General features: G+C 36.1%; 4 protein-coding genes across 7 annotated transcripts in view; 1 reads left to right on the top strand and 3 right to left on the bottom strand.

The window, feature by feature from the left end:
• tpk1 (thiamin pyrophosphokinase 1) overlaps positions 1 to 18,330 on the top strand; it is a 68,669-nt gene extending 50,339 nt beyond the window's left edge. For 3 of the 4 annotated variants that reach the window (XM_026200976.1, XM_026200978.1, XM_026200977.1), the window contains one exon: positions 11,065 to 11,275. In XM_026200976.1, coding sequence (XP_026056761.1) covers positions 11,065 to 11,204 — 140 coding nt within the window. In that variant the 3' untranslated portion in view covers positions 11,205 to 11,275. Of the gene's footprint in view, positions 1 to 11,064; positions 11,276 to 18,205 lie in introns of those variants that run through there. The other variant, XM_026200979.1, reaches the window with a different exon arrangement.
• Positions 11,276 to 13,039, bottom strand: sec61g (SEC61 translocon subunit gamma). The gene is made up of 4 exons (XM_026200981.1): positions 12,889 to 13,039; positions 12,131 to 12,236; positions 11,603 to 11,705; positions 11,276 to 11,433 (listed from the first exon to the last, which is right to left on the bottom strand). The coding sequence occupies exons 2-4, from the start codon at positions 12,222 to 12,224 to the stop codon at positions 11,424 to 11,426; spliced, it is 207 nt and encodes a 68-aa protein (XP_026056766.1). The 5' UTR covers positions 12,225 to 12,236; positions 12,889 to 13,039; the 3' UTR covers positions 11,276 to 11,423.
• Positions 13,679 to 24,200, bottom strand: LOC113042263 (retinol dehydrogenase 12). The gene is made up of 7 exons (XM_026200975.1): positions 23,513 to 24,200; positions 22,182 to 22,297; positions 21,269 to 21,424; positions 21,014 to 21,118; positions 19,678 to 19,887; positions 18,177 to 18,369; positions 13,679 to 14,398 (listed from the first exon to the last, which is right to left on the bottom strand). Exons 1-7 carry the CDS (start codon positions 23,524 to 23,526, stop codon positions 14,296 to 14,298), a joined length of 897 nt encoding a protein of 298 aa, XP_026056760.1. The 5' UTR covers positions 23,527 to 24,200; the 3' UTR covers positions 13,679 to 14,295.
• A 200-nt stretch (positions 24,201 to 24,400) lies between these two features.
• LOC113042262 (retinol dehydrogenase 12) lies at positions 24,401 to 27,077 on the bottom strand. The gene is made up of 7 exons (XM_026200974.1): positions 26,957 to 27,077; positions 26,390 to 26,505; positions 26,034 to 26,189; positions 25,845 to 25,949; positions 25,512 to 25,721; positions 24,937 to 25,123; positions 24,401 to 24,806 (listed from the first exon to the last, which is right to left on the bottom strand). The coding sequence occupies exons 1-7, from the start codon at positions 27,028 to 27,030 to the stop codon at positions 24,704 to 24,706; spliced, it is 951 nt and encodes a 316-aa protein (XP_026056759.1). The 5' UTR covers positions 27,031 to 27,077; the 3' UTR covers positions 24,401 to 24,703.
• Between the last annotated feature and the right edge of the window lie 520 nt (positions 27,078 to 27,597).

Genomic DNA, 27,597 nt, shown 5'->3' with positions numbered 1-27,597 from the left:
TAATTCTAATATGATGAAAGCACTGTTTGGGGAAAAAATAATTTTCCTTAATATAAAAAAGAAAGAAGAAACTGTACTGACCCCAAATTTTTTAATAGTAGTGTATTGCAACACAAAAAAAAATCTATTTTGAATAAACACTGTCCTTTCTGTTTATCAATGAATCCTGAAAAACTACCACAGGTCCCCAAAAATATTAATCAGCAAAAGTGTTTCCAACATTAATTATGAATCAGCATATTAGAATGATTTCTGAAGGATCATGTGACACTGAAGACTGGTGTAATGATGCTGAAAATTCACCTTTTCTTCACAGGAATAAATGCTATTATAAAGTATATAATATTTCACAAAATTAAAAATAAATTCTATATTTTGGATAAAATAAATGCAGCCTTGATGAGCATAAGTACAGCCTGTACTTTTACTTAATACTTTTAAAATATTTAAGGGGATGATCAGTTTTTCAAAACGGTTAAGCTCTTTGAATGAATAAATGAAAGGTGTCAGGAAAACATAGGATATGCAACTGATCTCGTATACTTAACTAAAAAAACAGAATACACTCTAAGTTCTAGAACATATAATTGGACTACAAGCACAATGTTTTGAAAACGCTACTCAAGAAATTTAGTAAAATTGGTTACTTTTACTGTTAGCCTTTACCTCGAACTCTTCCCTTGACATTGCTAGGTTGTATTTGTGTTTCTTGGTGGAGGGAGGATTAAAGTGGAAGCAGAAAATGAAGGGACACTGACAGACTACCCTCTGTTCATGTGAATCTTTAAAAGACGTCATGCTGTTCTTCTCAGAACGCCTCAGCGTGAGCTTATAGGACGAGCAATACATGACATTTTGACATTTTGAAAGCTAATGCCACTTACTGCTTATAGTAAAAATGGGAGTTGAAAGCAAGAATTCAGATAACCTTAATCACATTAATTTTTGTAAGCATATATTTTTAAAAGTGTTTAGTTTTGTTTTTTATTTTGCCCTGATTCTTAAACCAACCTGGGCTTTTTTTTGTGGTGATTGTTGCTCAAAAGCTCTCTAAAACCAACAGACCATGCAGCCTCATTTTAGGCTGATCAAAGCATTTTTACATCAAGGTTAACATGTTAGACCTTAAAAGAAAGTGTTATGAAAATTATAGATCCAAACGTTTAGCTTTCTGAGACACATCTGGGAACCCAAATACAGCAATTTGGAAACGTTTTTGAGCCCGTAATCAACTTTGGCATTGCAAACACCTTGCTAAATTTATTTGGAAAGCATAAAAGACCTGTTTACAAGGTCGTCACTAGAATTTATTCTCCATTGCTCTTGTGATGGACAAGAAAATCCAGTTGTTATGCTCTCTGGCTTTCATTCTTTGATGCATCCTCTAAAAATAGTCCTTTTTTGTCAATACAGGCCAAAACTACCCAACTTCATTGATTTTGGTGTTTGCTGAGGGAGGAGATAACGAAAAGGTTGGCCTTTGATACTTTATAGTGCGATCTGACCCAACAGGTCCCACTAAGGCCGAGCGAATGTGTACAGGCTGTGGAGTGTTTTTAAAAGGGTCATTTGAAGGTTTTTTTTATAGTCGTGGTTCTAATAAGCTGGTAGTAATCTCTGTTTCTGGCATGATGGCGGTGACCCTTTCTCTGTCGATGGCTCTTTTTTGTATAGTCTGTGCCCCACAGAACCCACACTTTGGGAAATGAGAAGCCGATTAAAGATGTTTTCGTGGATCAAATTATGTTGATGGGTTTATAGGATTTTAGAGGTAAATTAGGTTTGCCGTAATCACCCTATAGCTGGTTGACTTTCCAGGTCATTTGTTAAAAAGTGAGAATGAAATCCAATATTTTCTAATAAATGATCAAACTGCTGCGTATACTTCACTCCGGGCTGCTCATGTAGATGCTAATCTAACTGTCATAATATATATGAAAATTTATGGAGTGCAGATCAAAGTCAAACTCAGGAATGGGGATTGTTTTTGTAATTAGTCTCCTTCCTTTTCATTTTAATTAAAAACAGCTCAATGCCAAACTCTTTGGGAAATCACAGTAATCTGCATAATGCATATTAAAATGCACACTCACTCACACATGTTTTCCGGGATATTACTATTTTTGTTTTGAATGTTGTTTTGAATTTTGAATTCTGTTTATTAACGCTTCTGTTTATTTCTAATTATTGCCATGCCATTTCCATGTAGTTTTCACTCTTTCACTGTTAGGCTTCATTTAGTTTTCTCATTTCAGTTTATTACGCTTTTTAGTTATGCTATTTATCAAGGTTATTATAGTAAACTAAATATTATTAAATATTAAAGTTTGCATTTCTAATTTTAGTTAAGTTTAACTTGATGTGGAATAAAATATGTGTAAAGTATAAAATAAATAAAACTTTACCTGAAAAAAAAACTTTATAAACTGTATATATACAGTACAGACCAAACGTTTGGACACACCTTCTCATTCAAAGAGTTTTCTTTATTTTCATGACTATGAAAATTGTAGATTCACACTGAAGGCATCAAAACTATGAATTAACACATGTGGAATTATATATGGAATTATATACATAACAAAAAAGTGTGAAACAACTGAAAATATGTCATATTCTGGGTTCTTCGAAGTAGCCACCTTTTGCTTTGATTACTGCTTTGCACACTCTTGGCATTCTCTTGATGAGCTTCAAGAGATAGTCACCTGAAATGGTCTTCCAACAGTCTTGAAGGAGTTCCCCGAGAGATGCTTAGCACTTGTTGGCCCTTTTGCCTTCTGTCTGCGGTCCAGCTCACCCCTAAACCATCTCGATTGGGTTCAGGTCCGTTGACTGTGGAGGCCAGGTCATCTGAACTACAATCAAGAATAAAACACATTAGAAAAACTACAAACGTGGCGGATGTTTGCGATCGACAGTAAGGTAGAGAGGTCTACATAAAGAGGGTTCAGTTACTAATAATCAACATTTAACCTTGTAAAAAATATTTATTTAATGTTATCCGTGTCATGTTTTTTGCAGTAGTTTCCATTTTTCCTAAGTTTTTATTTCAGTTTACTACATATGAAAATGTTTTTGTTTTACTTTTCATATGACTTTTCATAAACCGTAATAACACTGTGGTGTTCATGTTAAAATCTTGTGTTTTTCTGAATCAGGAAGGAAGTAGGGAAAAGTACTTGTTCAGTCAGGGAGAAAACCATTTTAAATCATTTTATCTGAAATCATAACCTCTCCGTCCATGGCGATAATAAAAACAAATGAGCTGCCCACTCAGGTTGCAGGATCACATGGGAAACGATCAAAGATAACAAAGCACACCTGTGCTGGTAAATCAATACTCTGTGCCTAGGTAAGGCCATAATTCAGAGATATTTGTTAATGCTATTAGCTTGCATGGGCATTGGTCAAAACAGGACAAATACTAGTTATAACTGACAAAATAAACTAACCGAAATTGCATGTCATTATTTTGTGACACATCAATTTCAGGGAAGGTGTCGTAGATGCAATTACTTCCCCACAAATGGTCTTTCCACTGCAAAAAAAAGCTTTTTTTGAGGTCTTGAAAGATGTCAGGTCTCTTAATGGAACAATGCCTGACAAAGCGTCCTGCTCTGATTTCTCATTTGCATATCAGAATGACTGTGAGTGGTGAAAGAGCTTCAATTCCATCAAAAATTGGCTGACAGGTTTTGTTCAGATCAGGAAAGAGCAGACTCTCTCTCTCTCATGCTTGCAGGGCGATGACAGTAATTCAAACTGGGCTAAATGCAGTCCCGCATTATGCTCACTGTTAAGGTAAAGTGAGCATGACTCAGCAGGTTTTAAAGCGCACCATAACTCTGATTGTAGAGCGTCTGGGAAGCGGGCAGAGCTTTTTAATATTAAGCTGTCAAACGGAGAGCAGGGCGAATTCTCAGCAAGAATGACTTCAGAGAGACTCGTGCTTGTAGGAGTCCCAGAAGTGTCTTTTCCCATTTCGCTAATGTGCTCCTTAGCCCTGTGAGACACAACTTAGTTGATGTGAATTTTAATGATGCTTTTAGGGGTTGAGAAATGTGTAAAAAGACAAAAACAAAAAACTGCGGCATCTGAGATGATGCGAGACGGGATCAAAAAAAACAATGGATGTCAAAAGTTGGTACAGAAATCTGAGCCTGGGGCTGAAGGAAATCCTTTGAAATTACAAATACAGGTTGGTTTGCGCTTCTGTGTGCATAAGCTTTGGAGGTTTTAGAGGTTTTGTGAGTTTAAAGAGACGGAACAGAGCTTCTTTTATCCCATTCAAGACACTTAAAACAATCACCGGAGTCCTGCTTTCATAAATGTGCTTTGAATGACATTGGCAGCACTTTCTAGAGTAAATACTCAACTCTATGAGCTTAAGATTTTATCTTTTAATCATGATGTCTTCTAATATGATTGTGACTTCGTCACTTGGAAGTACTGAGGTGTGGGTTTGAGTCTTGGGCCGGCAATACCTCTACTGAGGTGCCCTTGAGCAAGGCACCGAACCCCCAACTGCTCCCCGGCTGCCGCAGCATAAATGGCTGCCCACTGATCCGGGTATGTGTTCACGGTGTGTGTCTGTGTGTTCACAGCTGTGTGCACTTTGGATGGGTTGAATGCAGAGCACGAATTCTAAGTATGGATCTCCATACTTGGCTGTATGTCACATCACTTCACTTCAAAATGGTATTTATTGTTTGAATTTATTAAAAAATTCACAAAATTGAAATGAGACTTTCATACCTAAAGAAACCTGCTCTGCCTTGTCTGTCATCACATTGTCAGTTTCCTCTTTGCTCCACAATGTATTTTCAGTGTGTGAGAACATGGGATGTGTTGTGAGACACGAGAACATGGTTTGTCGGACAGAGCAACAGTAACTAAGGGGGGCGGGTTTTTGTAAAGGGTAAATTCAGAGGGCTACTGAATATAAATATCTAGGGGTTGATTTAACCCCTTGGACAAATAGACTGTTATTAGTAAAAAAGTGGCATAACTAGCAGATTGTTTGCCTAATTCTATACTGGCCTAGAACAAATTTACTGAACCAAAAAAAAAAAAAAACATTTCTGCCACAAGTGATGAAGTTAATGAATGAAGCATGTTTGCATGAAACAATTTTAAAGACCAAATATTGTGTTGTGTAGTAAATATTTTTTCTGAAATGTTTCAGTAATGCCCATGTTAATAAACTTACTGAAAAAAAAATTAAGTAAATAATCAAAGGGCTTCAACTAGGATTTTTTTTTGTTATGTTCTATTGTTTGTTTGTTTTTGTTTTTTGTTCTGTTCTGTTTTGATTTGTTTTGGTTCAGTTTTTGTTTGTTTTGTATTGTTTTTTGTTTTGTTCTGTTTGTTTTCGTTTTTTTTTTGTTCTGTTGTATTTTGTTTTGGTTAAGTTTTTTTTGTTAGTTTTGTATTGTTTTTTTGTTTGTTCTGTTGTTCGTTTGTTTTTTGTTCTGTTCTATTTTGTTTTGTTTTGGTTCAGTTTTTTGTTTGTTTTGTATTGTTTTTTGTTTTGTTCTGTTTGTTTGTTTTAGTTTTTTTCGTTCTGTTCTATTTTGTTTTGGTTACGTTTTTTTCATTTGTTTTGTATTGTTTTTTTTGTTATGTTGTTTGTTTGTTTGTTTGTTTGTTTGTTTGTTTGTTTTTTGTTTTGTTTTTGTTTTGATTCAGTTTTTTGTTTGTTTTGTATTGTTTTTAGTTTAGTTTTTTGTTTGTCTGTTTGTTTTTTGCTTGTTTTTGCTCTGTGCTGTTTTGAGCATTTTAAACCTCTTTCAAATACTTAAACAAATGTACTGACCTCAAAATTTTGAACGGCAAACCATCTACAACACCATAATATTGTCTAGATGGACAAGCACACTCACATTTTCTAAAGAAAATGTCGAAAGTTATAGTTCAGTATTTGTAATCATTAAGTAGATAAAAGTTTTTTTCACCTAGTATAAAAGCAAGTCTGTTCCAATTTTATGTGCCAAATTTGTCTCATCATCTCTTGTGTTCTTGCGTCCTCCACCAAAATGCAAAAGACAAACTTGACTTATTTGAAAGAACAGCTACATGCAGTATGATAGCCTTCAAATAGTAGAATCTGCATTTACTAATGGATGACTTAGGCTCTTATTCATTCCGACTTGTCTGCTAGGCTTCTTCACTTTGAAACAGCATGAATGTATAACCTTGGCTCAGCCTGCACACTTCAGACAGAGGTTTACGTCAGAAGGAAAGACTGAAATGTTTTCATTTCTCTGCATGCAGTCGGTCTGCGTTGCAGTTTCTAGCTTTTATTATTTTAAATTGGGGTTCTTTATGATTCTTGCTGAGATGCCACTTCAGCACCTCATTTTTGGAGGGAATGATGTAACTGCAGGGAGCGAACTGTCATATTCCTATGGGAAGGGTAGAAAGCAGAGCTTCACTCATCTGAAGGTCGAATTAGCATTGTGTCGTCGCCTCAGCCTTGTAACCTTCCTCCAATGAAGCCATAAACCTTTAATAGAAGCGCTATCAATGCCCACCAGATGGCTATACAGCAGCACACCTCACCTCACATGATAAGCACAGAGCAAGACGAGTTTTGGGGGGCATAAAAGTACGGTTTTTGCTTCAACATTATCACCCGTGACTTAGCCCCATGGCTATAGTGTGTTTTCGACTTGGTTCCTCTCTGGGGCTCCGTGTAATTTGCTCTGTAAATATTGGGTACTTAAGTGAAGTACATTGGTGCTGGAAATGCAATTACTGCATGCAAACATCTTCATTGTTATCAATAACAGCAACGCATTAATTTCTGCTCTTGCCGCAGTGTCAGATATCGATCGGAATCGGGCTGAGGAGATTGCTAATGAAGCTTCCTGGATGCTCTGAGAATCAGCTTTGTGTTAAAGCCAGATTTATTATTCATGCTTAACTGTAAAACCTTAATATCTATCATGCTAATATTATGCCGGATGGTTAAGATTCAGTTCGATGCAAACATTTGTTCTCCCTTTTGGTTGCATTGACAAGCTTACAAATAGCAAACTTAATATTAAAGGAATAGTTTACTCAAAGTTTAGTATCACTTGCTCAGAAATGGATCCTCATTGGTGAATGGGTGCCGTCAGAATGAGAGACCAAACAGCTAAAAAACATTACAGTAATCCACACAACTCCAGTTCATCTATTAACATCTTATGAAGGAAAAGGCCTGTGTGTTTGTAAGAAAAATACCAAGACATTTTTAACTAAACCATTGCTTCTGGATTAAATCCATCTGTTGTCCTCTCATATCAAAATCCAACAACAAATATGTGCAACAGTGCTTGATCTGGCCATATTTTTCTCCTGATTCAGACGAGACCGCAATGGTTTTAAGTTAAAAACATCTTGATGGATTTGTTTTTTTTTATGCTTACATTAACTAATGGGCTGGAGTTGTGTGGATTACTTGTGGATTATTGTGATGTTTTTATCAGCAGTTTGGACTCTCATTCTGACGGCACCCATTCAGGATCCACTGATGAGAAAGTGATGTAATGCTAAATTTCTCCAAAATTTTGAGTTTTGATGAAACTCATGTACATCTTGGATGGCCTGAGTGTGAGTAAATGGTTAAGTATATATATTTTTGGGTGAACTATTCCTTCAAAAACGTATTATTGGTGTTTGCTAAGATTATTATCACTACAATTGCTCATTCTTGGGGTTAAGGATTTAAAACCTAACTTGACCTGCCACTGTGTACAATGTACAAATACAATGATTTCCACAAAAATATAAAGAAGAACAAATGAATTATCAAGACTATTGCAGAGTAATCACTTATTTGGGAGCATACATTTCAGCAAAATAGATGATAGATTTATGTTAAATCTACAAGAATCCTTTACGGTACACTGTAGGAAAGCAGATCGATATTAATTTACACATCAGCCTCTCCACCACTTGCATGCATTTCTGTTTGTATCCCTGTCTGCATGAAGAGGTTCTCATGAATCTGCTGTAATGTGTTGAAGTGGAGGCTTGAGAGTTTCTGCTCGTGTCTGTGTGCTCTGCTTCAAGGCCCATCTGTCCTCACATCTGCTGCCACAAATTTCTCCACAGCACATTCTTCATCTTAGTGTCCACTATCAGAGTAATCACCTTCACACTGTGGCTCGTCAGCATACTTTTGATGAAGAAAACATTGAGAGGTCAGGGATCTCATTAAACCGCTTCTTTGATAAAGAATGCTGATCTGACGACGTCCCTCTTGCTGCTGAATTCCACACAGTTCATTTCAGATATCTTGTAGGCTTCCTCAATAGGCTTACAATGCATTAAAGTATATCAGTGAATTATATGGAGTATTGACCTTCCACTTTGAAGATAGATACTGTATAGTTTTTTCGTTTACATAAATATGTGTGTGTGTGTGTGTGTGTGTGTGTGTGTATTGTATATATAAATTTGAAAGCAAGTTGTCATAACACAAAAAAAGGACTGGCCATAATAGGCTTTATGATCTTTTAAAGAAAATGTGTTCTTGACAGGTTATTTACATAATAATGCATCTCATATGCCTTTCTGAAACTGCTGCTTGAAAATGCTTAAATGTATGGTGCAACATAAGAAAAGGTGTATAATACTTGAATGAAAGGGCTATTATCTTAGGCATTTTGAAGGAAGCCACCTTGAATGTATTTCAACGCAGACTAGACACGCACCGCATCTCACAGTGCTTTGTCGCCACCACTGGTCAAATCGTGAACTGCAAGACGTGAACAGACTGCTGTACAGACTGATGAAACGTATTTCTTCTTAACTTACTAAATATGCGTCTGTTAATGAGCAGCAACCGGGGGGCGGTAAGATAAATTAAAATTTTAGTCAAGGTTATCAATGTTTCGATCTCTATATCTATTATTTGCTTGAAATTGACTTAATTGTCAGTGTGACATGCGTGATTAACTGGAGGAGGCCATTGTAAGCAGTTCAGCTAGTGACAGACTAAAGTCAGTCGTCTACGCTTGTTTTTCCTCTTGTCATGCAGCCTTTGAAGTCCGGTGATATTTCTTCAGACTTTGAAGTGTGTTCAGTAGCCTCAGAGTAAAACAGCTCATCTGCCGTCAGCTATTGCCCTGTTTACTTCGTTTTCTCTTGCTTCGACTGGATAATGTTTTAGGGGAAATATATTTTCATGTTTAATTTTAATGCCCAACGTTATTTGGCCTTCTGTTCGGTGAAATTAGGTCTTCCTCATCATAGGCAATTAGAGGATTCTGGGTATGAATTGTGATAGGGAGAGTTTGCTTAAATACATTTGTGTTTAGGAAACATTGTGAATGACAACCTAGATTTTATTAAATGTCATTTACAGTCAGTTTTGGCTTAAGTTTAGTGTACTCTCACTCTATTTCTGTTTGTTTGTGTGTGTGTGTGTGTGTGTGTGTGTGTGTGTGTGAGTGGACCACAAAACCATGCTGTCAGTAAGGATAAATTTAAATAAAAAACAAAAAATCTAAATATCGAGGAAAATCGCCTTTAAAGTTGGCCAAATGATAATTTTGATGTTCTTAGCTATGCATATTACTAATCCCAAATTAAGTTTTGATATATTTACGGTAGGAAATTTACAAAATATCTTCAAGGAAAATTATCTTTACTTAATATCCTACTGATTTTGGCATAAAAGAAAAATCGCCACTGGGGGTCAGTATGGGCTCAGCAGAGAAGAACTTGAAAAGTATCTTACTAAAGATTAAAAAAAAAAGTTTTAAAGTGTGACTTTAAATTTTGTGCTCCAAATAATAAACTCTCTTCTCCACTTCAGTGGCCTCACATAAATGACTTTGGTCAAATGTCTTTGATTTTATAAGGGACCGGCAATATTTTTAATTTGGTCACATTCCAGTTAACAGGTATTACTTTCAGAGTGGCACCTGGGTCTCTCTGAAGGGAATAGCATGCTCAGTGATCAAGAGAAATGTACGCTTTTGTTGCTGGATGGCTGGGGCCATTGAAGTGAGAGCCATTGAACTCTGTCTGGCACCCAGATTACAGCACCGCAGCTGCTCGGGGTTTCCAGCGAGCAGTTAAACTGAATGAGAGAGCCAGAGACAGAGACAACAGTGTGGTTCCCACCAGGTTACGCGAGGGCATGTTCTGTCCTGCTTCACTCATTAGAACGTTTCCACAAGCACCCTTGGTGGGTTTGATGTGAAACCTTGAGCGGCCAATTTCATTAAAACTGCAACAGGCGGAGTCTGTGTATTCACAGCTTTTGATGGTTACTTGGACACTTTGGTGGCTTTTTTTTTTTCTTATCCCCTTCATTTCTCACCCTTCTTTGCATCTTAAGCGCCTTAAAGAAAAAGTTCACCCAAAAATGTAAATGTATTCACCCTCAGGTGATTGAAAATTAAGTTTATTTCTTCATCTGAACAGATTTGGAGATATTTAGGATTAAATCACTTGCTCACCAATGGATCCTCTGCAGTGAATGGGTGCCATCAGAATTAGAGTCCAAGCAGATCACAACACACCGGAAGTAATTCACATGACTCCAGTCGATCAATTAAAGTCTTGTGAAGTCAAAAGCATTTATAAGAATCAAATCCATCAAGGTGTTTTAACTTTAAACCATCAATTCTAGTTAAAATAAACAAATCCATGTTCTTTCACATCAAAATCAACTAACTTTGCGCTTCGACCATTTATTTATTTTGCTTGTTTTGAACCATTTTTGGACTTTTTTCACTCATAAATGGTATTTGATTAGTGCGCAGTTCTCTCGGGATTCAGATAACTCTTTTTGCTAGAGGAAGTAATATTATGGATAAAAGTCTCCGATTTAGTCTGGAAGCAATGTTTCTTAATAGATTGGTTTCTTACATCTAGCGTTTGACTTAATGCATTAATTGATGTACTAAAATAATAAATTTGTGCATTGTGATGTTTACATTAGCTGTTTGCACCCTCATTCTGATGGCACCCATTCACTACAGAGGATCCATTGGTGAGCAAGGGACGTAATGCTAAACGATTCCTTTTTAATGTCCCTAAAAACTACTTTTGTCCCTTTTATAGACAATCAAGTTTTGGCTTTTGGACAGCTTGTAAGCACATCCAACACTTACGAGGACCACGACCCCAAAGGAGGCAGAAAACCTGTAACGGTCACCACAGACAAGCCACTTTTATGGAGCATGGGAATTAAACCACTGTGAACAAAGCACTAAGCCTTTAAAATGTGCCTTTTCCTCGTCACTAACAGCCTATTATTAATGAAGACAATGAGTAGTGTAACCTTTGATTTATTAACACAGCCAAATATAAATGTTAACACGCACAAAAAACATGATTTTTACAAAATTTCTGCATTCAGTCCATCATCCAACACTGTTTCAGGCAGCCGAAGGTCTGTTTGGACTCCCAATGCAGCTGATTCAACCACCGCTGATAACAAAAGAAACAATCATGCTTTAATCAAAGACTAAATCAAATCAAAGACTGCATTGTGGTATTAGATTGTATCATGTTTATGTACTCAAGGTTTAGTTTTCACATTACTTGCAATAAAAGACTGAAATGCACTGTTAATTGTGTGTTTTTGTGAATTACTTACACAATGATGTTGTTGATGGGGATGTGGATGAGTTTGACAAAGAATCCAATAAAGCCCATAATGGCAAATCCAATTGCTGTTGCCATGGCAATCTTTTGGAATTCTAGAGAGCAGGAAATAAAATTTTAAAAAGTTATTTTATCATAAATGTGAAACCGACTCAAGGGCATGCAATGTTAAATATGCTCAAATACAAATATAGCATTGCATATGGTCAGATGCAGTAGAGATTAACAGTTTAATTTCTTTTCTTTTTTTCTAAAGTACGGTTAAATAAAACAATAGCTTAGAGATATTAATTTTGTATTTTCTCTTAAAAACATCACTTGTTTCACACCATTTTTCCTGTCGGTTTGTTAGATTTTCCTCTTATATTTTCCACAGCCAATATCCATCACAAACAATTATGCTCAAAAGAACTTAACATTTTGACTTCCATACATAATTCTAGCATCAGCACTCCTGACGTTTATTATGACGCTTATTAGTTCTTCAAATTAAAACGACATGCGACCAGAATTAACTTACCTTTTCTATCTGGCTTCGTGCATCTTTTCACGAGCCTGATGGAGTCCTTGACGAACTGCCTGCTCGGCTCCACGAACTGCATGACCTGATCCATCCTGATGAGAGGCTGGACAGAGAACAGGACATTGAAACTCCCAAATGTGAACTACAAACACTAAAACACCCTCATCAGAGAACAGAACACGAATCACAAACAGACCTGTGCATCGCATCATCATCTCATAGAAACCAGTTAAGATGCTTTAAATGGGTTTCACTACGTATGATCTTATTAGACCCAGATTTATCACACACACTCAAACATCTGGAATCTAATCCCATCTAACGTTACTGAAAAGCTAGTTTTTTTTTAAAATATATTCTCAAAAGGTGTACGTTGTTAAACCCATAATTGTGTTAACTAACGTTACAAACCTTTAGTGACCAGTGACTTCTCTACAGATTGGCTAACTAGCACTGTTAGCCTAGGTAAACGTTACACCCTTCGCATTTTACACTAACTAAGAACATTTTCCAAGGACTTTGATAATCATTTCTAAACTAATTATTGAACAAAAGTCTCTAAATGTTAAGTATCTTTAACTCAGACTAAGAAAGAAGTCATATGTGGTCAGTTAGAAACAACGTTGATAGTCCGATCACTACAGACACGTCCTCAGTAAGACAGAACCGTTTTATAACATTATCTTAAAACTGCATTCTTTACGTTATACCAATATAGACTACTAAACGCACAAAGTCGACGAAAAGAAGCTTACCTGTGTTGACAAATCAAAGGACAAAGCAGTGGTTCAGAAGCAAGTAACAAACTGACTCTGCAGTGTGTAAAGCCACGTAGATATAAGTGCGGAAAGACTGACGCAGCGTTAAGAGTGACGCATGCGCGCTCGCGCCCAACTCCTGCGCACAGTTGACGTGCTCGCTGCCATCTAGCGACTGGAGTTTAGCGCGCAAAACGACTTCATCATTAGTTGTGTGTAAACTGTCTATCGGTCTGTGAGGATTGTTACATGGATTCTAGCATAAGCATTTCCAAACAGTTTATCCAAACATACAAAGAGGCAATTAATGTGCTCTCACTTACGCTTTTTTTATTATTATTATTATTTTTTTATTTATTTTACAAAGCACCTAAGATGTGGTGATGGAGAAAAATTAAATGAAGTTCCGAACATAGGTTCAGGAGGAGCCTAATCATTCACTCCTGTCAATCATCATTAGAGCCTATTTATAAGCAGCTTTCATTGCACACAGAGTCTATTCTTCCTGCACACCTCCACCTCCCCAGCACCTCCTCTATTTGTTTTTTCCCCCTAGGTAGTACCGCAATGGGGAGTTGAACTCGAGCCTCGGGTTAGAGCCTCCATTAAAAAGGACAGCAAGCCAAGTTCGTTTACCATTAGTCTAGCTTGTGAGTGAACCCAAAGTTTCTAGAAGAACACAATCGTTTTGTGACAACACAAAATCATTCAAATATTTTTGCGTTCTCTTGTGAAATCAAGTTATGTCGTTTGCAAAGTAGCCTACTATAGTTTTTCTCCCACGTCATTCCAAATGTTTCTGAGTGAACGCTAAGTTTCCTGGGGAAATGCGAAAGTTTTGCAAGAGAATGCAAAGTTTCATGGGGAAACACAACATAATTGTGAGATAGTCCAAAATCATATAAATTTTCATCCAAATCTAATTTTATTAACATCACCTTTTTCAGGGGAACGCAATACTTTTGCGAGAGAATGTGAAAACGCATTTAAATACATTTTCCCCTACATCTGTTTGTTTTATTTTTATTTTTCGTCACCATATCTCCTTGAGGGCTCCATACCTTTATATTCTAGCATGAAGGCAAACATCCTGTGAATATAAGCTTTAGATTAGCAGTTCTGCTTAGTTCATTAACTGTGGATATTACAGCACCTCATCAGCAAAAAGAAACTGCAAATAAAAGATTCAATATTTAATAGACCAAAATACATTTGAATTCATAGCAGTTCATTATGTCTATTGAAATTATAACAGGGTATTAAAAAGAGTATTCAATGTACAATATAAAAGATAGTGCATTCATTCATGCATTGTAGGAACACTACAGTTTCCATTACCTATGACATTAGTCCAAAAAGCTTTTATTCGGCTTTTATAACAATGTCACTGAGAGGATTGCTCCATCAGTCCCAAGTTATGCCAAGCATCTGACAGCTGAGCTCCCAGAGTTTCTGAGCCATTTCATCATCTAAAGCTTCTCTTGAACACTGTGCTGGAGCACAGTCGCTGGAAACAAAGCAGATTCTCAGGCTTATGGATGACGCTGTCTTAATGAGCATTAATACAGTGGTGGACGAAGTACACAAATCAAGTACTTGAGTAAAAGTACAGATACATATGGTAAAATATTACTCCAGTAAAAGTAAAAGTACTCCTTTTTCAATTTTACTCAAGTGAAAGTACAAAAGTACTCAATTTTTTATGTACTTAAGTAAAAAAGTACTGCAAGATAGATGTTTGCAATTTTACATAGGCTACTTAATTTAATTTTATATTAGCACATATTCTTTTTATAATCCTACTGCTCAAAATACCCGGGGTTTTTTCCAAAATAACCACTATATGGAGTCAAAATATATTTTTGTTGTTGATATGGACTACGCTGATGAGAGTGATGTTAACTGTGAAGCTTACACTGTGATGTACCTGAGAGAAAACAGAGATGACCATCTGATTTTCACCAGTAAGAACAAAGTATTTTAAAGTTAGTTGTTTTACAGAACATCAAAGTTACAGTACAGACCAAAAGTTTGGAAAACTCATACAAAGAGTTTTCTTTATTTTCATGACTATGAAAATTGTAGAATCACACTGAAGGCATCAAGGGCTATTTGACCAAGAAGGAGAGTGATGGGGTGCTGCGCCAGATGACCTGGCCTCCACAGTCACCGGACCTGAACCCAATCCAGATGGTTTAGGGGTGAGCTGGACCGCAGACTGAAGGCAAAAGGGCCAACAAGTGCTAAGCATCTCTCGGGGAACTCCTTCAAGACTGTTGGAAGACCATTTCAGGTGACTACCTCTTGAAGCTCATCAAGAGAAAGCCAAGAGTGTGCAAAGCAGTAATCAAAGCAAAAGGTGGCTACTTTGAAGAACCTGGAATATGACATATTTTCAGTTGTTTCACACTTTTTTGAAATGTATATAATTCCACATGTGTTAATTCATAGTTTTGATGCCTTCAGTGTGAATCTACAATTTTCATAGTCATGAAAATAAAGAAAACTCTTTGAATGAGAAGGTGTGTCCAAACTTTTGGTCTGTACTGTATATATGACATGATAATAAGGCCTGAAGTTAGGTAGAACATTTTAAGGAAAAAAATAATAAAAAAAATGTCATAATGATTTTTTCCTTCTCAAATCTTGTCTGTGGTTTAAAAACACCCCTGGCCAAACGGGGTGCATCTCTTCCCACTTTGATAATTACTGTAGTTCTGAACATCACATCCTTTCTTTTCTAACCAGATGTAATCTATCTATCTATCTATCTATCTACAGTATTGTTCAAAATAATAGCAGTACAATGTGACTAACCAGAATAATCAAGGTTTTTCGTATATTTTTTTATTGCTACGTGGCAAACAAGTTACCAGTAGGTTCAGTAGATTCTCAGAAAACAAATGAGACCCAGCATTCATGATATGCACGCTCTTAAGGCTGTGCAATTGGGCAATTAGTTGAATTAGTTGAAAGGGGTGTGTTAAAAAAAATAGCAGTGTGGCATTCAATCACTGAGGTCATCAATTTTGTGAAGAAACAGGTGTGAATCAGGTGGCCCCTATTTAAGGATGAAGCCAACACTTGTTGAACATGCATTTGAAAGCTGAGGAAAATGGGTCGTTCAAGACATTGTTCAGAAGAACAGCGTACTTTGATTAAAAAGTTGATTAGAGAGGGGAAAACCTATAAAGAGGTGCAAAAAATGATAGGCTGTTCAGCTAAAATGATCTCCAATGCCTTAAAATGGAGAGCAAAACCAGAGAGACGTGGAAGAAAACGCAAGACAACCATCAAAATGGATAGAAGAATAACCAGAATGGCAAAGGCTCAGCCAATGATCACCTCCAGGATGATCAAAGACAGTCTGGAGTTACCTGTAAGTACTGTGACAGTTAGAAGACGTCTGTGTGAAGCTAATCTATTTTCAAGAATCCCCCGCAAAGTCCCTCTGTTAAAAAAAAGGCATGTGCAGAAGAGGTTACAATTTGCCAAAGAACACATCAACTGGCCTAAAGAGAAATGGAGGAACATTTTGTGGACTGACGAGAAAATTAATGTTATGGAGTGGCCAGCCCAATCTCCAGACCTTAATCCAATTGAGAACTTGTGGGGTGATATCAAAAATGCTGTTTCTGAAGCAAAACCAAGAAATGTGAATGAATTGTGGAATGTTGTTAAAGAATCATGGAGTGGAATAACACCTGAGAGGTGCCACAAGTTGGTTGACTCCATGCCACACAGATGTCAAGCAGTTTTAAAAAACTGTGGTCATACAACTAAATATTAGTTTAGTGATTCACAGGATTGCTAAATCCCAGAAAAAAAAAATGTTTGTACAAAATAGTTTTGAGTTTGTACAGTCAAAGGTAGACACTGCTATTTTTTTGAACACACCCCTTTCAACTAATTGCCCAATTGCACAGCCTTAAGAGCGTGCATATCATGAATGCTGGGTCTTGTTTGTTTTCTGACAATCTACTGAACCTACTGGTAACTTGTTTGCCACGTAGCAATAAAAAATATACTAAAAACCTTGATTATTCTGGTTAGTCACATTGTACTGCTATTATTTTGAACAATACTGTATATATATATATATATATATATATATATATATATATATATATATGTATGTATGTATGTATGTATGTATATATATATATATATATATATATATATATATATATATATATATATATATATATATATGTATGTGTGTGTGTGGCTGAATAAAAATATTTGGACATTTATAAAAAATTAAATCATCTTAGCACCAACAAGCTTGTTAGCTAGACAGTTAGCATCAGCTAACAATATTTACTTATTTTCAGTACGATGAACATTCATGTCTGTCTACTCGTCTAGTTAATCCAAACAATATACATATGTATGACGTTATTGTCGATAAACAATATAAAAACAGACGTCACATAGGACATTTTAATTAAACTGTTAACATTTCGGCAGCGGTGAATTTGAACATGCATGAGTTATTGTATTTAATCTGTGTTGTTTTAAGGTTTTTTTGTTGTTGTTGTTGTTGTTTTTTTACCTAAAATTGATGTGTCTGCATCGTCTGCACTCGAGCATTTGAGTGGGCTTAAATAGATCTCTCTTTACAATGGATTTAGTTCCCAAACAACTGACAGTTTTGACCTAAATATGATTTTCAGTTACAATAATTAATCCAAAATTTCGACATAACTTACTTTTAGCAACATCAGACGCACGCGCGCTCACAAGATCTCCCGGTTCTTACTTCTGGTGACTCGCACTAAACGGTTCATTTGAATCAGTGAGTGGTCGACTCCAGAACAGCTGCAATCGGATCATTCTAACTCGTAAACGAATCGTTTGGTGCGATTCGCGATCCGATTTAAAAGTTTCTTTTGAAAAGACTCAGTTCGTTCATGATGAATCAGACACCGCTTCTGCGTGTCGGAGCACGTGATATATTATAGGGAGTAACGATATGTTTTATGAAATGTAGTGAAGTAAAAAGTACGATTTTATGCTTTGGAATGTAGTGAAGTAAAAGTAAAAGTTGCTCAAAATAAAACTACTCCAGTAAAGTACAGATACTTGAAAAATGTACTTAAGTACAGTAACGAAGTAAAGCTACTCCGTTACTGTCCACCACTGCATTAATATGACTAGAATCATTTCTATATCGCATGTTTAAAACATTTTATAATCTTAAAAAATGTAAATGTTGAACATCTTGTGTGCATATTGGGAGAGTAAAATGGAATAAGAATTCTATTGGATTGATTGTTCTGTACCTGTAATATCCTCCACTCTCTTTGTCCAGTTTGGGCTCCACAGCGCAGTAGATGGTGGTCTGGGCCCCCTGAATAGTGGTCTTGGTGAAAGGGCTGAAGACCTTGACTGCTATCTGCACAGGCTTGCTGAGGTTCCTGAACAGCTCTGACTGCACCACACCGGGATGGAGGGAGTACACAGTCACACTGCTGCCTACAAACACAACCATCACCATTTTTCACTATCAGAGCTAGCAGATGACACAAGCGAACAATGATTTAAACAGATTGGAACAGAATATTTTCTTTTTTTGTACTGCCATGATTAAGAATAGAATTGTTTTAATTTCCCTTATAAAAAGTGTTGTAGGGGTACGATGGTAAGTGATTGTGACAAATATTATAATAATTAATGGACCGTGGTTTTAAAAAGCTAAACTACATTAAATAATACATGTTCAAAAACATGATATTGCTACGGTGTATATTCTAGAAATACATAACTTTTCAAAGAAAAAATAATGGGCATATTAATGGTATTTTGGGAATTTTTTTTTTCTTTTTTGTATAACAAGCTGATTTTGTTTCCCTAAATAGAAACAATAGATTCATTCATTTAGGAATCCAACTTAAGAGTGCATGTGTTTTAAGTATAATTTATTTTATTATATATACATATTGTATGATCTAGGAGAATACAGAGCTCATAATCTGTGAGGAAAATACTCTTTAAATGTCATTCAGAGGCCCAAACTGAGCAATATGCTAATCAAATGTAAATCATGTATGTAAATCAGTAAGCTCTTAATAACAGAATAGCAGACTAGTTACATAAAAAGCATATAAATATCACTTGTAGCAAAGCATATTAATTCAATGCAATATAATGATACTTGAGAAATAAAAAAAGTCTGATGTGTCTCACATTTTAAAAAGATATTTAAAAAAGAAAGAAAAATATATGTACTGTATGTTCAAGTAAACCTAAGTAGCTTCAGTTATTTAAGTTGTTGTTGTTTCGTATCATATTTGATGCATCAGGCTTTTATGACTCATATTGTATGTTACTACAGAAGGAATGTAGTAGATTCAAATAGATTCAAGTAGTATTATTTCAATATATTCTTTACTATATATATGTCTATATATATATATATATATATATATATATATATATATATTACTAGAATTACTGGTGTAGATATGAATTTCATGCACAATGTCTGCTTCTGCTGTGAACTGATGATTTTTGAGTTTGAAATGTCACATGAACATGGATATTCTCCACATGCGTCCTGCATCCTAGAGAAAAAACAGATCAGCTGTGACCACCTCTGTCCTGTGTCCTGGCTTTGATTGCATTTACTTAATCTGACCGGGGAAAAAAATTGCATTTAATGTCATGTTGTACTCTCATGAACCACCGAATCAAGCAGAGTTCAGGAGAGGAAAGATATTAGTTTGTCTTCTTAAGGATCAGGTTTAGTCTGACATGGATAACCTTGCTTTGAAGGTCACATACCCTGCAGTCTTTTAGCCAAGGAGCGTGTGCAGAGGATGTTAGCTAGTTTGCTCTGGCCGTAAGCCCTCCGTGGAGAGTAACCCTTCTCACTGTTTATGTCATCCAGATGGATGCTGCCCCATGTATGGGCCACAGAAGCCACAGCGATGATCCTGGAGGGGGCTGATTTCTTTAAGAGGTCAAGCAGAAGGTAGGTGAGCAGAAAATGACCAGTTGGTGGATTGGAGAAGATAAAAATAGTCAGGGGTTATTTGTCCTTTCATTGTCTCCTATGTCCTGTTGATGCCCCTTTGTTTTATTTGTCTGTTACTCAATAAATGCATGGAAGTGGATGAACTGTATGTGGAAAGGATGTATACAATACGTGAGTGTTTAGGTTCCAACAGGAAGTCAAATCCTGCTGATAAAATGATTAAACCGCATGCACTGTCTATTTAGAGGGTCACTACTTTATATTGGTAGGAAGTCTGAGACTTCCTGTGGGAAACAAGGTTACCTTATTCATAGGATTAGTTTATAAACAAAATTTGAAAGAGGTCACTTTTTTGGATAGTCTTAATTCTTCTTGGGTCATAATAAATATTTTTGTTTTAAATATTTATTATGACCCAAGAAGAATTAAGACTATCCAAAAAATATATATGTTTATATATATATTTGTGACCCTGGACCACAAAAGCAGTCTTAAGTCGCTGGGGTATATTTTTAGCAATAGCCAAAAAAACAATCTATAGCTCAAAATTATAGATTTTTCTTTTATGCCAAAATTCATTAGGATACTAAGTTAAGATCATGTTTCATGAAGATATTTTGTAAATTTCCTACCATAAATATATAAAAAAAATAATTTTTGATTAGTAATATACATTGCTAAGAATTCATTACAAAAATGACAAAGACGATTTTCTCAGTATTTTGATTTGTTTGCACCCTCAGATTCCAGATTTGAAATAGTTGTATATCGGCCAAATATTGTCCTATCCTAATAAACCATACATCAATGAAAAGCTTATTTGTTAAACTTTCAGATGATGAATAAATCTAATTTCCCCCAAAACAAATACATTTAAGACTGGTTTTGTGGTCCAGAATCACATTAAATATTTTGCAACTGTAATTCAACATTCATTATAACACAAATAAATGCAGCCTCAGTAAGACTTCTTTCAAAAACATCAAAAAAAAATATTACCAATGCAACTATGGTTCATGGCCATGGTCAAACTCATGAAAAAAAAAAAAAATACACTGGTGAAATACACTAAATCATATTCATCATCATAATGTATGCATGTAAACATATTCTTTCATATTGTAAAATATAAAGCAGCATTACCTAAATGGTTTACACCAAACTGCATCTCAAAGCCATCTGCAGTTTTTGAATATGGGCACATCATGATTCCAGCATTGTTGATCAGGATGTTGACTTGCTTTTCCTCTAAAACACACAAAAATGTTTTTTTATAAAGACCCATTAATAAATTGATATTATACTATATTCTATTAATACTAGTATTTCTAAGACAAATACTAGTAATTGTATAGATATATTCTGCATTTAAATCAAATAATCAGATGTCTTACATACCCTTGTTTATGAGTTCTGCAAAAGCTCTGATGGATTTGGTATCTGATAAATCAAGTTTGTTCACCACAATCTTTTGGTTTCCAGAATCCTCTATTAATTCTTTTCTGGCTGCCTCTGCTCTTTCCAGATCTCGGCAGGCCATGATGACTCGAGCCCCTGAGGACATGGTCACACAGAGAAGCTGATATTAATATGTCATGGAAGATTTCACACGAAACAGAGCAGATATCCATCATGGAGCTGAAATAACTGTGTTTACATACTGAAATGTCCTTGCATAATAATGCATTTGGTGCTAAACTAGGATGGAAGGCTGACGAGCTAACACAATAGCTGTTTTCCTGGTAATTACAGTGCAAAATGTCTATTATACTAGTCAGAGCAATTTGCCTGGCAAGCGTCAGAGTTTCTTTGTTGGAATTCAACAGGTCCATCTGGGAAAGTGTACAGTTTTACATCTCTTTGGCAGATAGTATTGTGATCCTGTCGTTTATTTATCAGCATGCATTCAAAGCTTCCAAGACCCTGTCGGTCTTATAAGATTAATTATTTGTTGTTTTGATTGCATAACATTTGACATTAGGACAATGGGTATGATTTACCCTTGCATTTGTTATTTTCATCCCAGATTATGATGATTCTATGCAGTATTAAAAAGAACAAACTACAATGATTATGCATCCAAAATAAAGCTATCAACTGCAACAATAGTGCCAATATGATGTGATAGACTGCAATTATTCCAGCTAACCTCTCTATGCCCTCTTCTGATTAGAGTGGCATCACACATGGCATGGTTTTTTCCCGTAACAGGTTGGCAGTTGATGCTGTTCACAGCATGTGCAGTAAACAGAACAAATCAGATCATTCAGAGCGTTTTCCTTTTAAGATCAACACCGTGTTGAGAACTTACCTCTTTTTGCAAGGTCTCTAGCTGTCTCTTTGCCAATGCCTGTGTTAGCTCCTGTGATTATGACTGTTTTGTCATCAAGACGTACAGAAGAGCTCCACTGACCACAGAAGAAATTTCTGGAATTGATTACAGAGCAAATGCTTATACAATGTAATGAACCCATTTTTGGTGGATTGTGAAGTAGGAGCGCAGAGCGGGGCTAGTTGTCACATATGGAAGCTCGTTTCTGACACCAGCTTTTTTCTCGCATTTCAGAATTTACAGCTTTTTATTTTTTATTTTTTTTACTTCTTTTTATCCAACTCTTTTTCTTGCAAAGCATGTGCATGGTTTATGATATTTATGAAGAATATGACTTTACTGGACAAGAAGAAAAAAAAACAGGCACATAAAAACATAACATGACATAAAAACTACAACGGAAGCAATAGGCTGTAAAAATAACAACAGCGTTGGGCGGGATCTTAATAGACAGGGAAGACAAAGTATTAACCTGCCAGTCTATTTGATTATGTGCTTTTTTTATTTTGAATAGGCTGATCAGTTTCAAAATCATTCTGTTCTGACTTCTAATAAGGTGAATGGCTTCTCTTTCCCACACTCTCCCCTCAAACGTGTTCTGAATATGTACGTTTGGTGAGCGGTAAAAGAAGTGTATTGCTTTACTGCAGCTACAAATGCATGTGAACAGCTATACATAATAATTATTTCAAATATTTTTTTTTAAAGATGCACAAAACTACAGTTGATTTACATACAGTCTACAAGCAGTACTGTACATTTTCATTGTTATTGCTCAGGAATGAAGATGTAATTAAGTAAACCCAATTGTGAGGCACATTGTCACACTATTTTATTATATTAAGTTTCTCAAAGCTTTTATTATTAATTCACGAAACAGCATAAATATAAAAAGTACAATTCAAACACACCATATTGTTATGACCAATAAGTAATGCATTCTACTTAATAGACCGTATAGTTTAATTAAGTTTAAGAGGGTTTTGGAAGTTATTTAAGCAACATACAAACTTACTGCCAAGACACATTTATATAATGACTCAAAACCTAAGATACAGCCCCCATGACTACTTCCCCGTGGGACAATTAGCCCAATTATTACATATTTAATTATTAGATCAGCTTGTATTATCCAAAACTTGATAGTATGGTAGAGAGTGATATTACAATTACACTTAACATATATTACATATAACAATATGTTGAGAAATGTTGGATTCAAAAAAATATGAAGACTTTGAAGAAAAGAAAAGAAAAGAAAAGGTTGTGTTAATGGCAGTAGACTCATTCATGACACCAGCATTGCTTACCTTATTGAGTGCATTGTTCCAATAGTGCTCTACTCCAGTGTCTTGAGTAATTTATGAATGAGATATTACTATGCGATCCGGATCCAAGCCCCTCCCGTCCAGAGCTCTGTCCTCGGCCAATGAAACGCGTCTGACTTCAGTATGAACAGCGCTCGCATGAATGTGATCGCTGTGATGGCCTTGAACTCCAAGGAAGGAAGATTTGTTCAGTTGAATCTCTTTTGCAAGGTTGGGCATTCCGTTACACGTCACCAGAACACCCAATAAAATCAGTTCACCTCACTTAAAAACAAGCCAAATTGTGCTAAAGCAGTGACCGCGCGTGTCCGCTAGATGTCCTCGTTGCGCCAGTCTGATGTTTCTCTACAAACACAATTAACACGAATAGTCTTAGAGATGTACTATCGTTTAAATTTAGATACTTTATTAAGTGACTGTAAATCGTTCCGTGAACGATCCCATTTTAACCACTTTTTTCTATCTGTCTACTTTTGTGCACCTTACACTGTCTACCTACACCATTTCCTTACTAACCCTTAGGGAAATTAACTACAAATAAGAGCTAAACCATGGTAACCCCAAATTAACAATGGTTGCTTAATTGTTATAATGTTAGTTGATATTCTAACTTGAATGCCTCATGTTTTAGCCACAACAATTCTTTATTAAGGCAATAAGTGCATTCTTTTGAAAATAAAGCAAGGTTAGTGTTGGTTACTACACTTTTTCTACCATAAAAACATGTTGAATTTTCGTAAAGGAATAGTACAATAGTATAATACCCTTTACTCCATTCCAAGACGTTTCTGCCTAATTAACACAACTGTATTTTACTGTATTATTAAGCTTTCATATTTATTTCTACTGTGTCTGTCAGTGTTTAGTATAGGCTAGTCTTGTTAAATGCTTTGAGCTCTGCTGATTTTATTTCGTTTTCAAATGACAACTCATTTTGACTTTCTTCTTTTTTCCAAGAAAACAGGTTACGCAGAAGTTACGCAGTCTTTTCCAGAAATCACAGTAACTTTCAAACCATTTCTGAGTCAATACAAACAGCAAGAATAGAACTACATTTGTAAAACACAGGAAGACGGTGAGGGCTTAGCTGGGCCACTGTCAAAACTGAGTCACAATAAATCATAAAAAATAGCCATTATTATGATATAATTCTGTGGTTGAAGTCATAAAATCTCATTTCCAGCGAATTCCCAGCAGGTGGCAGCTGACAGCCCACAGTCTGCTAGCAGTGTTGTCGTCATTAGCCGCCCTGGAGCATGGAGCCATGGCACAGTTACTGTGAGAAATCATGAGAGGAAATATTTATTAAGCATCCAAGCTATTAATTAGCTTGCTGTCGAATCTAGTATCACTAGTGCAAAACAAAAACATGTGAATTACTAGCATAAGCCATAGTTGTAACAAACCTGTAGTATGTTCCAGTTGGCAGGTCAGGGGTGAGGGCACAGTACAGGGTGGTATATGCACCCTCCGCAGGGGTTTTTATCAGAAAACCAAATGTCTTCACAAAGAACTGCAGAGGCTTATTCAAATGCCTGATGATGTCTGTCTTTACTAGGCCTGGATCCACAGCATAAACACTCACTCCCATCTCTGCCACAGAAAGACATTTAGAGAAATCAAATGCTAACCTTTCTTTATTTTCAAAAGAATGCTCTTATTGCCTTAATGAAGAATGTTTGTGGCTAAAACATGAGGCATTCAAATAGGATATTAAACCGGTGAATCAGCAAAGCATTATATGGAAGGTTTGAAACATATTTTGATATCCTTAAAGAGACAGTTCACCCAAAAATTAAAATGTAGTCACCATTTAGCTATTTATTCACACTTGTGTGGTTTTTCATACACTGAAAATGAGTGAGAGCCATTGAGACGCTAGTTGTTTTTTCACAGATTAAACATCGAAGGTCGCTAAATCATCATACAGAAATCCCAGAATCGGATCTTGGGATCACATTTTGTATGTTTTATGCCATACCTTCCGCTCTCGTGGCGAGCTCTCGCGTGAAAAGTATGTTGGCCAGTTTGCTCTGTACGTAGGCCTTCACGGGATGATAGCTTTTCTCACTGTTCAGGTCCTCAAAGTGGATCTTTCCCATGTGGTGGGCCAATGAGGAGACATTAATCACTCTAGAAGGAGCTGAATGCTTCAACAGATCCATAAGGAGGAATGTAAGAAAGAAATGTCCTGAAGAAGAAAAGGAGTCATTCATCACGTCAAGTGTGAACAAGCTCCATTGCTTCTAAACAACAAATAATCACTCTTTATATGCTTTGAAAGAATGAGAATGACTCGTGCACTTCATCAAACCTAAATGATTGACTCCGAACTGTGTCTCAAAACCGTCAGCTGTTGTTGAATATGGACAGATTGCCACGCCAGCGTTGTTAATCAGCAAATGAAGAGACTTTTCAGCTAAAACAGAATAAGTAATTTTAAGATCAGATCAGAATTGAATGTGTGAGGTATATAGAAGAATGTTGTTCATCCATAACTCACTGTTGTAAATCAGTTCAGCAAAATCACAGATGGATTTGATGTCGGCCAGGTCTAGTTTCCGAACCACCACGTCTGCGTTCTCCACGTCTCTGCTGATGTCACCAGCCGCCTGTTCGGCCTTCAGCAGGTCTCTGCAGGCCAGGATCACCCGTGCACCTTGGGAATAATGACAAGTTTTGTACCATTAGTTGAAAACCTGGTACATTCGTCATGAGCAATTTCGGGAAAAAACATATTCTGGTTTGGATAGGTCTATCAGATCTAACATATTTCATCTGTTTTCATCTGTGGCTCTATGAAAAGGAGGCTCGATGTGTTATTTCCACAGTCAGTGTCGATTTGGCCGCAGTACCCACCCCGTCTTGCCAGATCCTTAGCTGTTTCTTTCCCAATCCCGGTGTTTGCTCCAGTCACTATAGCTGTTTTTCCATCGCAACGTGTATCAGATGACCAGCTTTTGGTGAAAAGCCCTCTGGAAAGAGTATATTAATTACAAAGGATGTGTGACAAAAAAGAAAACATCTATAAGTTTTAATTTAACTGAATTCACTATGTATGCATATTAAAATAGAACATGTTGTTACATGTATAGTTTAATGTCTTTAATACTACAAATACTTCTACTACTACTACTAATAATACATGATCAATTATATAATAAATCATGGTGGAAAGATCTCCAAAAAGTTTGTATGTATGTATTTAACATTTAAATTTGTATAGCATAATTTCTGTCAAAAAAGATTCAAACAGTGTTGAAATAATACATTTTGAAGACTCATTTCTGATTATCATCATATACACTATGCATATTGAAAAAGATGTTAATACGGTACATGTTAACAGTAATATGAGTAATTTTAATAATACCAATAAATGACTTAGTTAATAACAAGTAACTGATTAAATGACAAGCACCTTACCTTAAGACATTCATTTTTCCAACAGTCTTATTACATGTCAACCAGCAAGAAGAGTCTTTTTCAAAGCTCCTCATGATACTGAGTGTCCTAATAAATGTTCAGATGTCATTTGTACTTGAATAAGGAGGACAGAAAATCCCCTTTGCTTTCCTGAGGGCAGAACAAATTGATCACATTTTGCATGCAAAATGAATTTATTTTCTTTCAATTCTTCATAGATCTGAAAGGCCATGCTGCTAAATAAAGCTGTGTATGTGACCTGCTGGTTACACTCACTGAAGATATTCCAGGAAACTCTTGCACTAAATGATTCCCACCGGCGAAATGATTCACTTGATTTTGAAGGACTTTCCTTCCTATAACACTAAATCAATAGCCGTATTTTCTCAAAGACACTGCTGTTTTATTTCACATAAACATCCTTAAACAACCACAGTTGACTTGAGTGAGCCTTAAAATGGCCAAAAATGACACACCGTTGCCAGAGAGTGCTGTTCGATCTTAAATGGTGAGAAACTCGGTTCAGTTTTTCATCTTCAAAAATCAGGTAATTTCCAGCCAAGCCCGAGGAGCACCTGTGTCCAAACCTGGGGGTGTCCCGTTACCTGATAGCACATGATCTGTTTGGACAGGACTGAGTC

This window comes from Carassius auratus, chromosome 24, assembly GCF_003368295.1.
Source record: "Carassius auratus strain Wakin chromosome 24, ASM336829v1, whole genome shotgun sequence".
Taxonomy (NCBI): Eukaryota; Metazoa; Chordata; class Actinopteri; order Cypriniformes; family Cyprinidae; genus Carassius; species Carassius auratus.
Note: the sequence above shows the minus strand (reverse complement) of the source record. Positions and strands in the feature narration are given on the sequence as shown.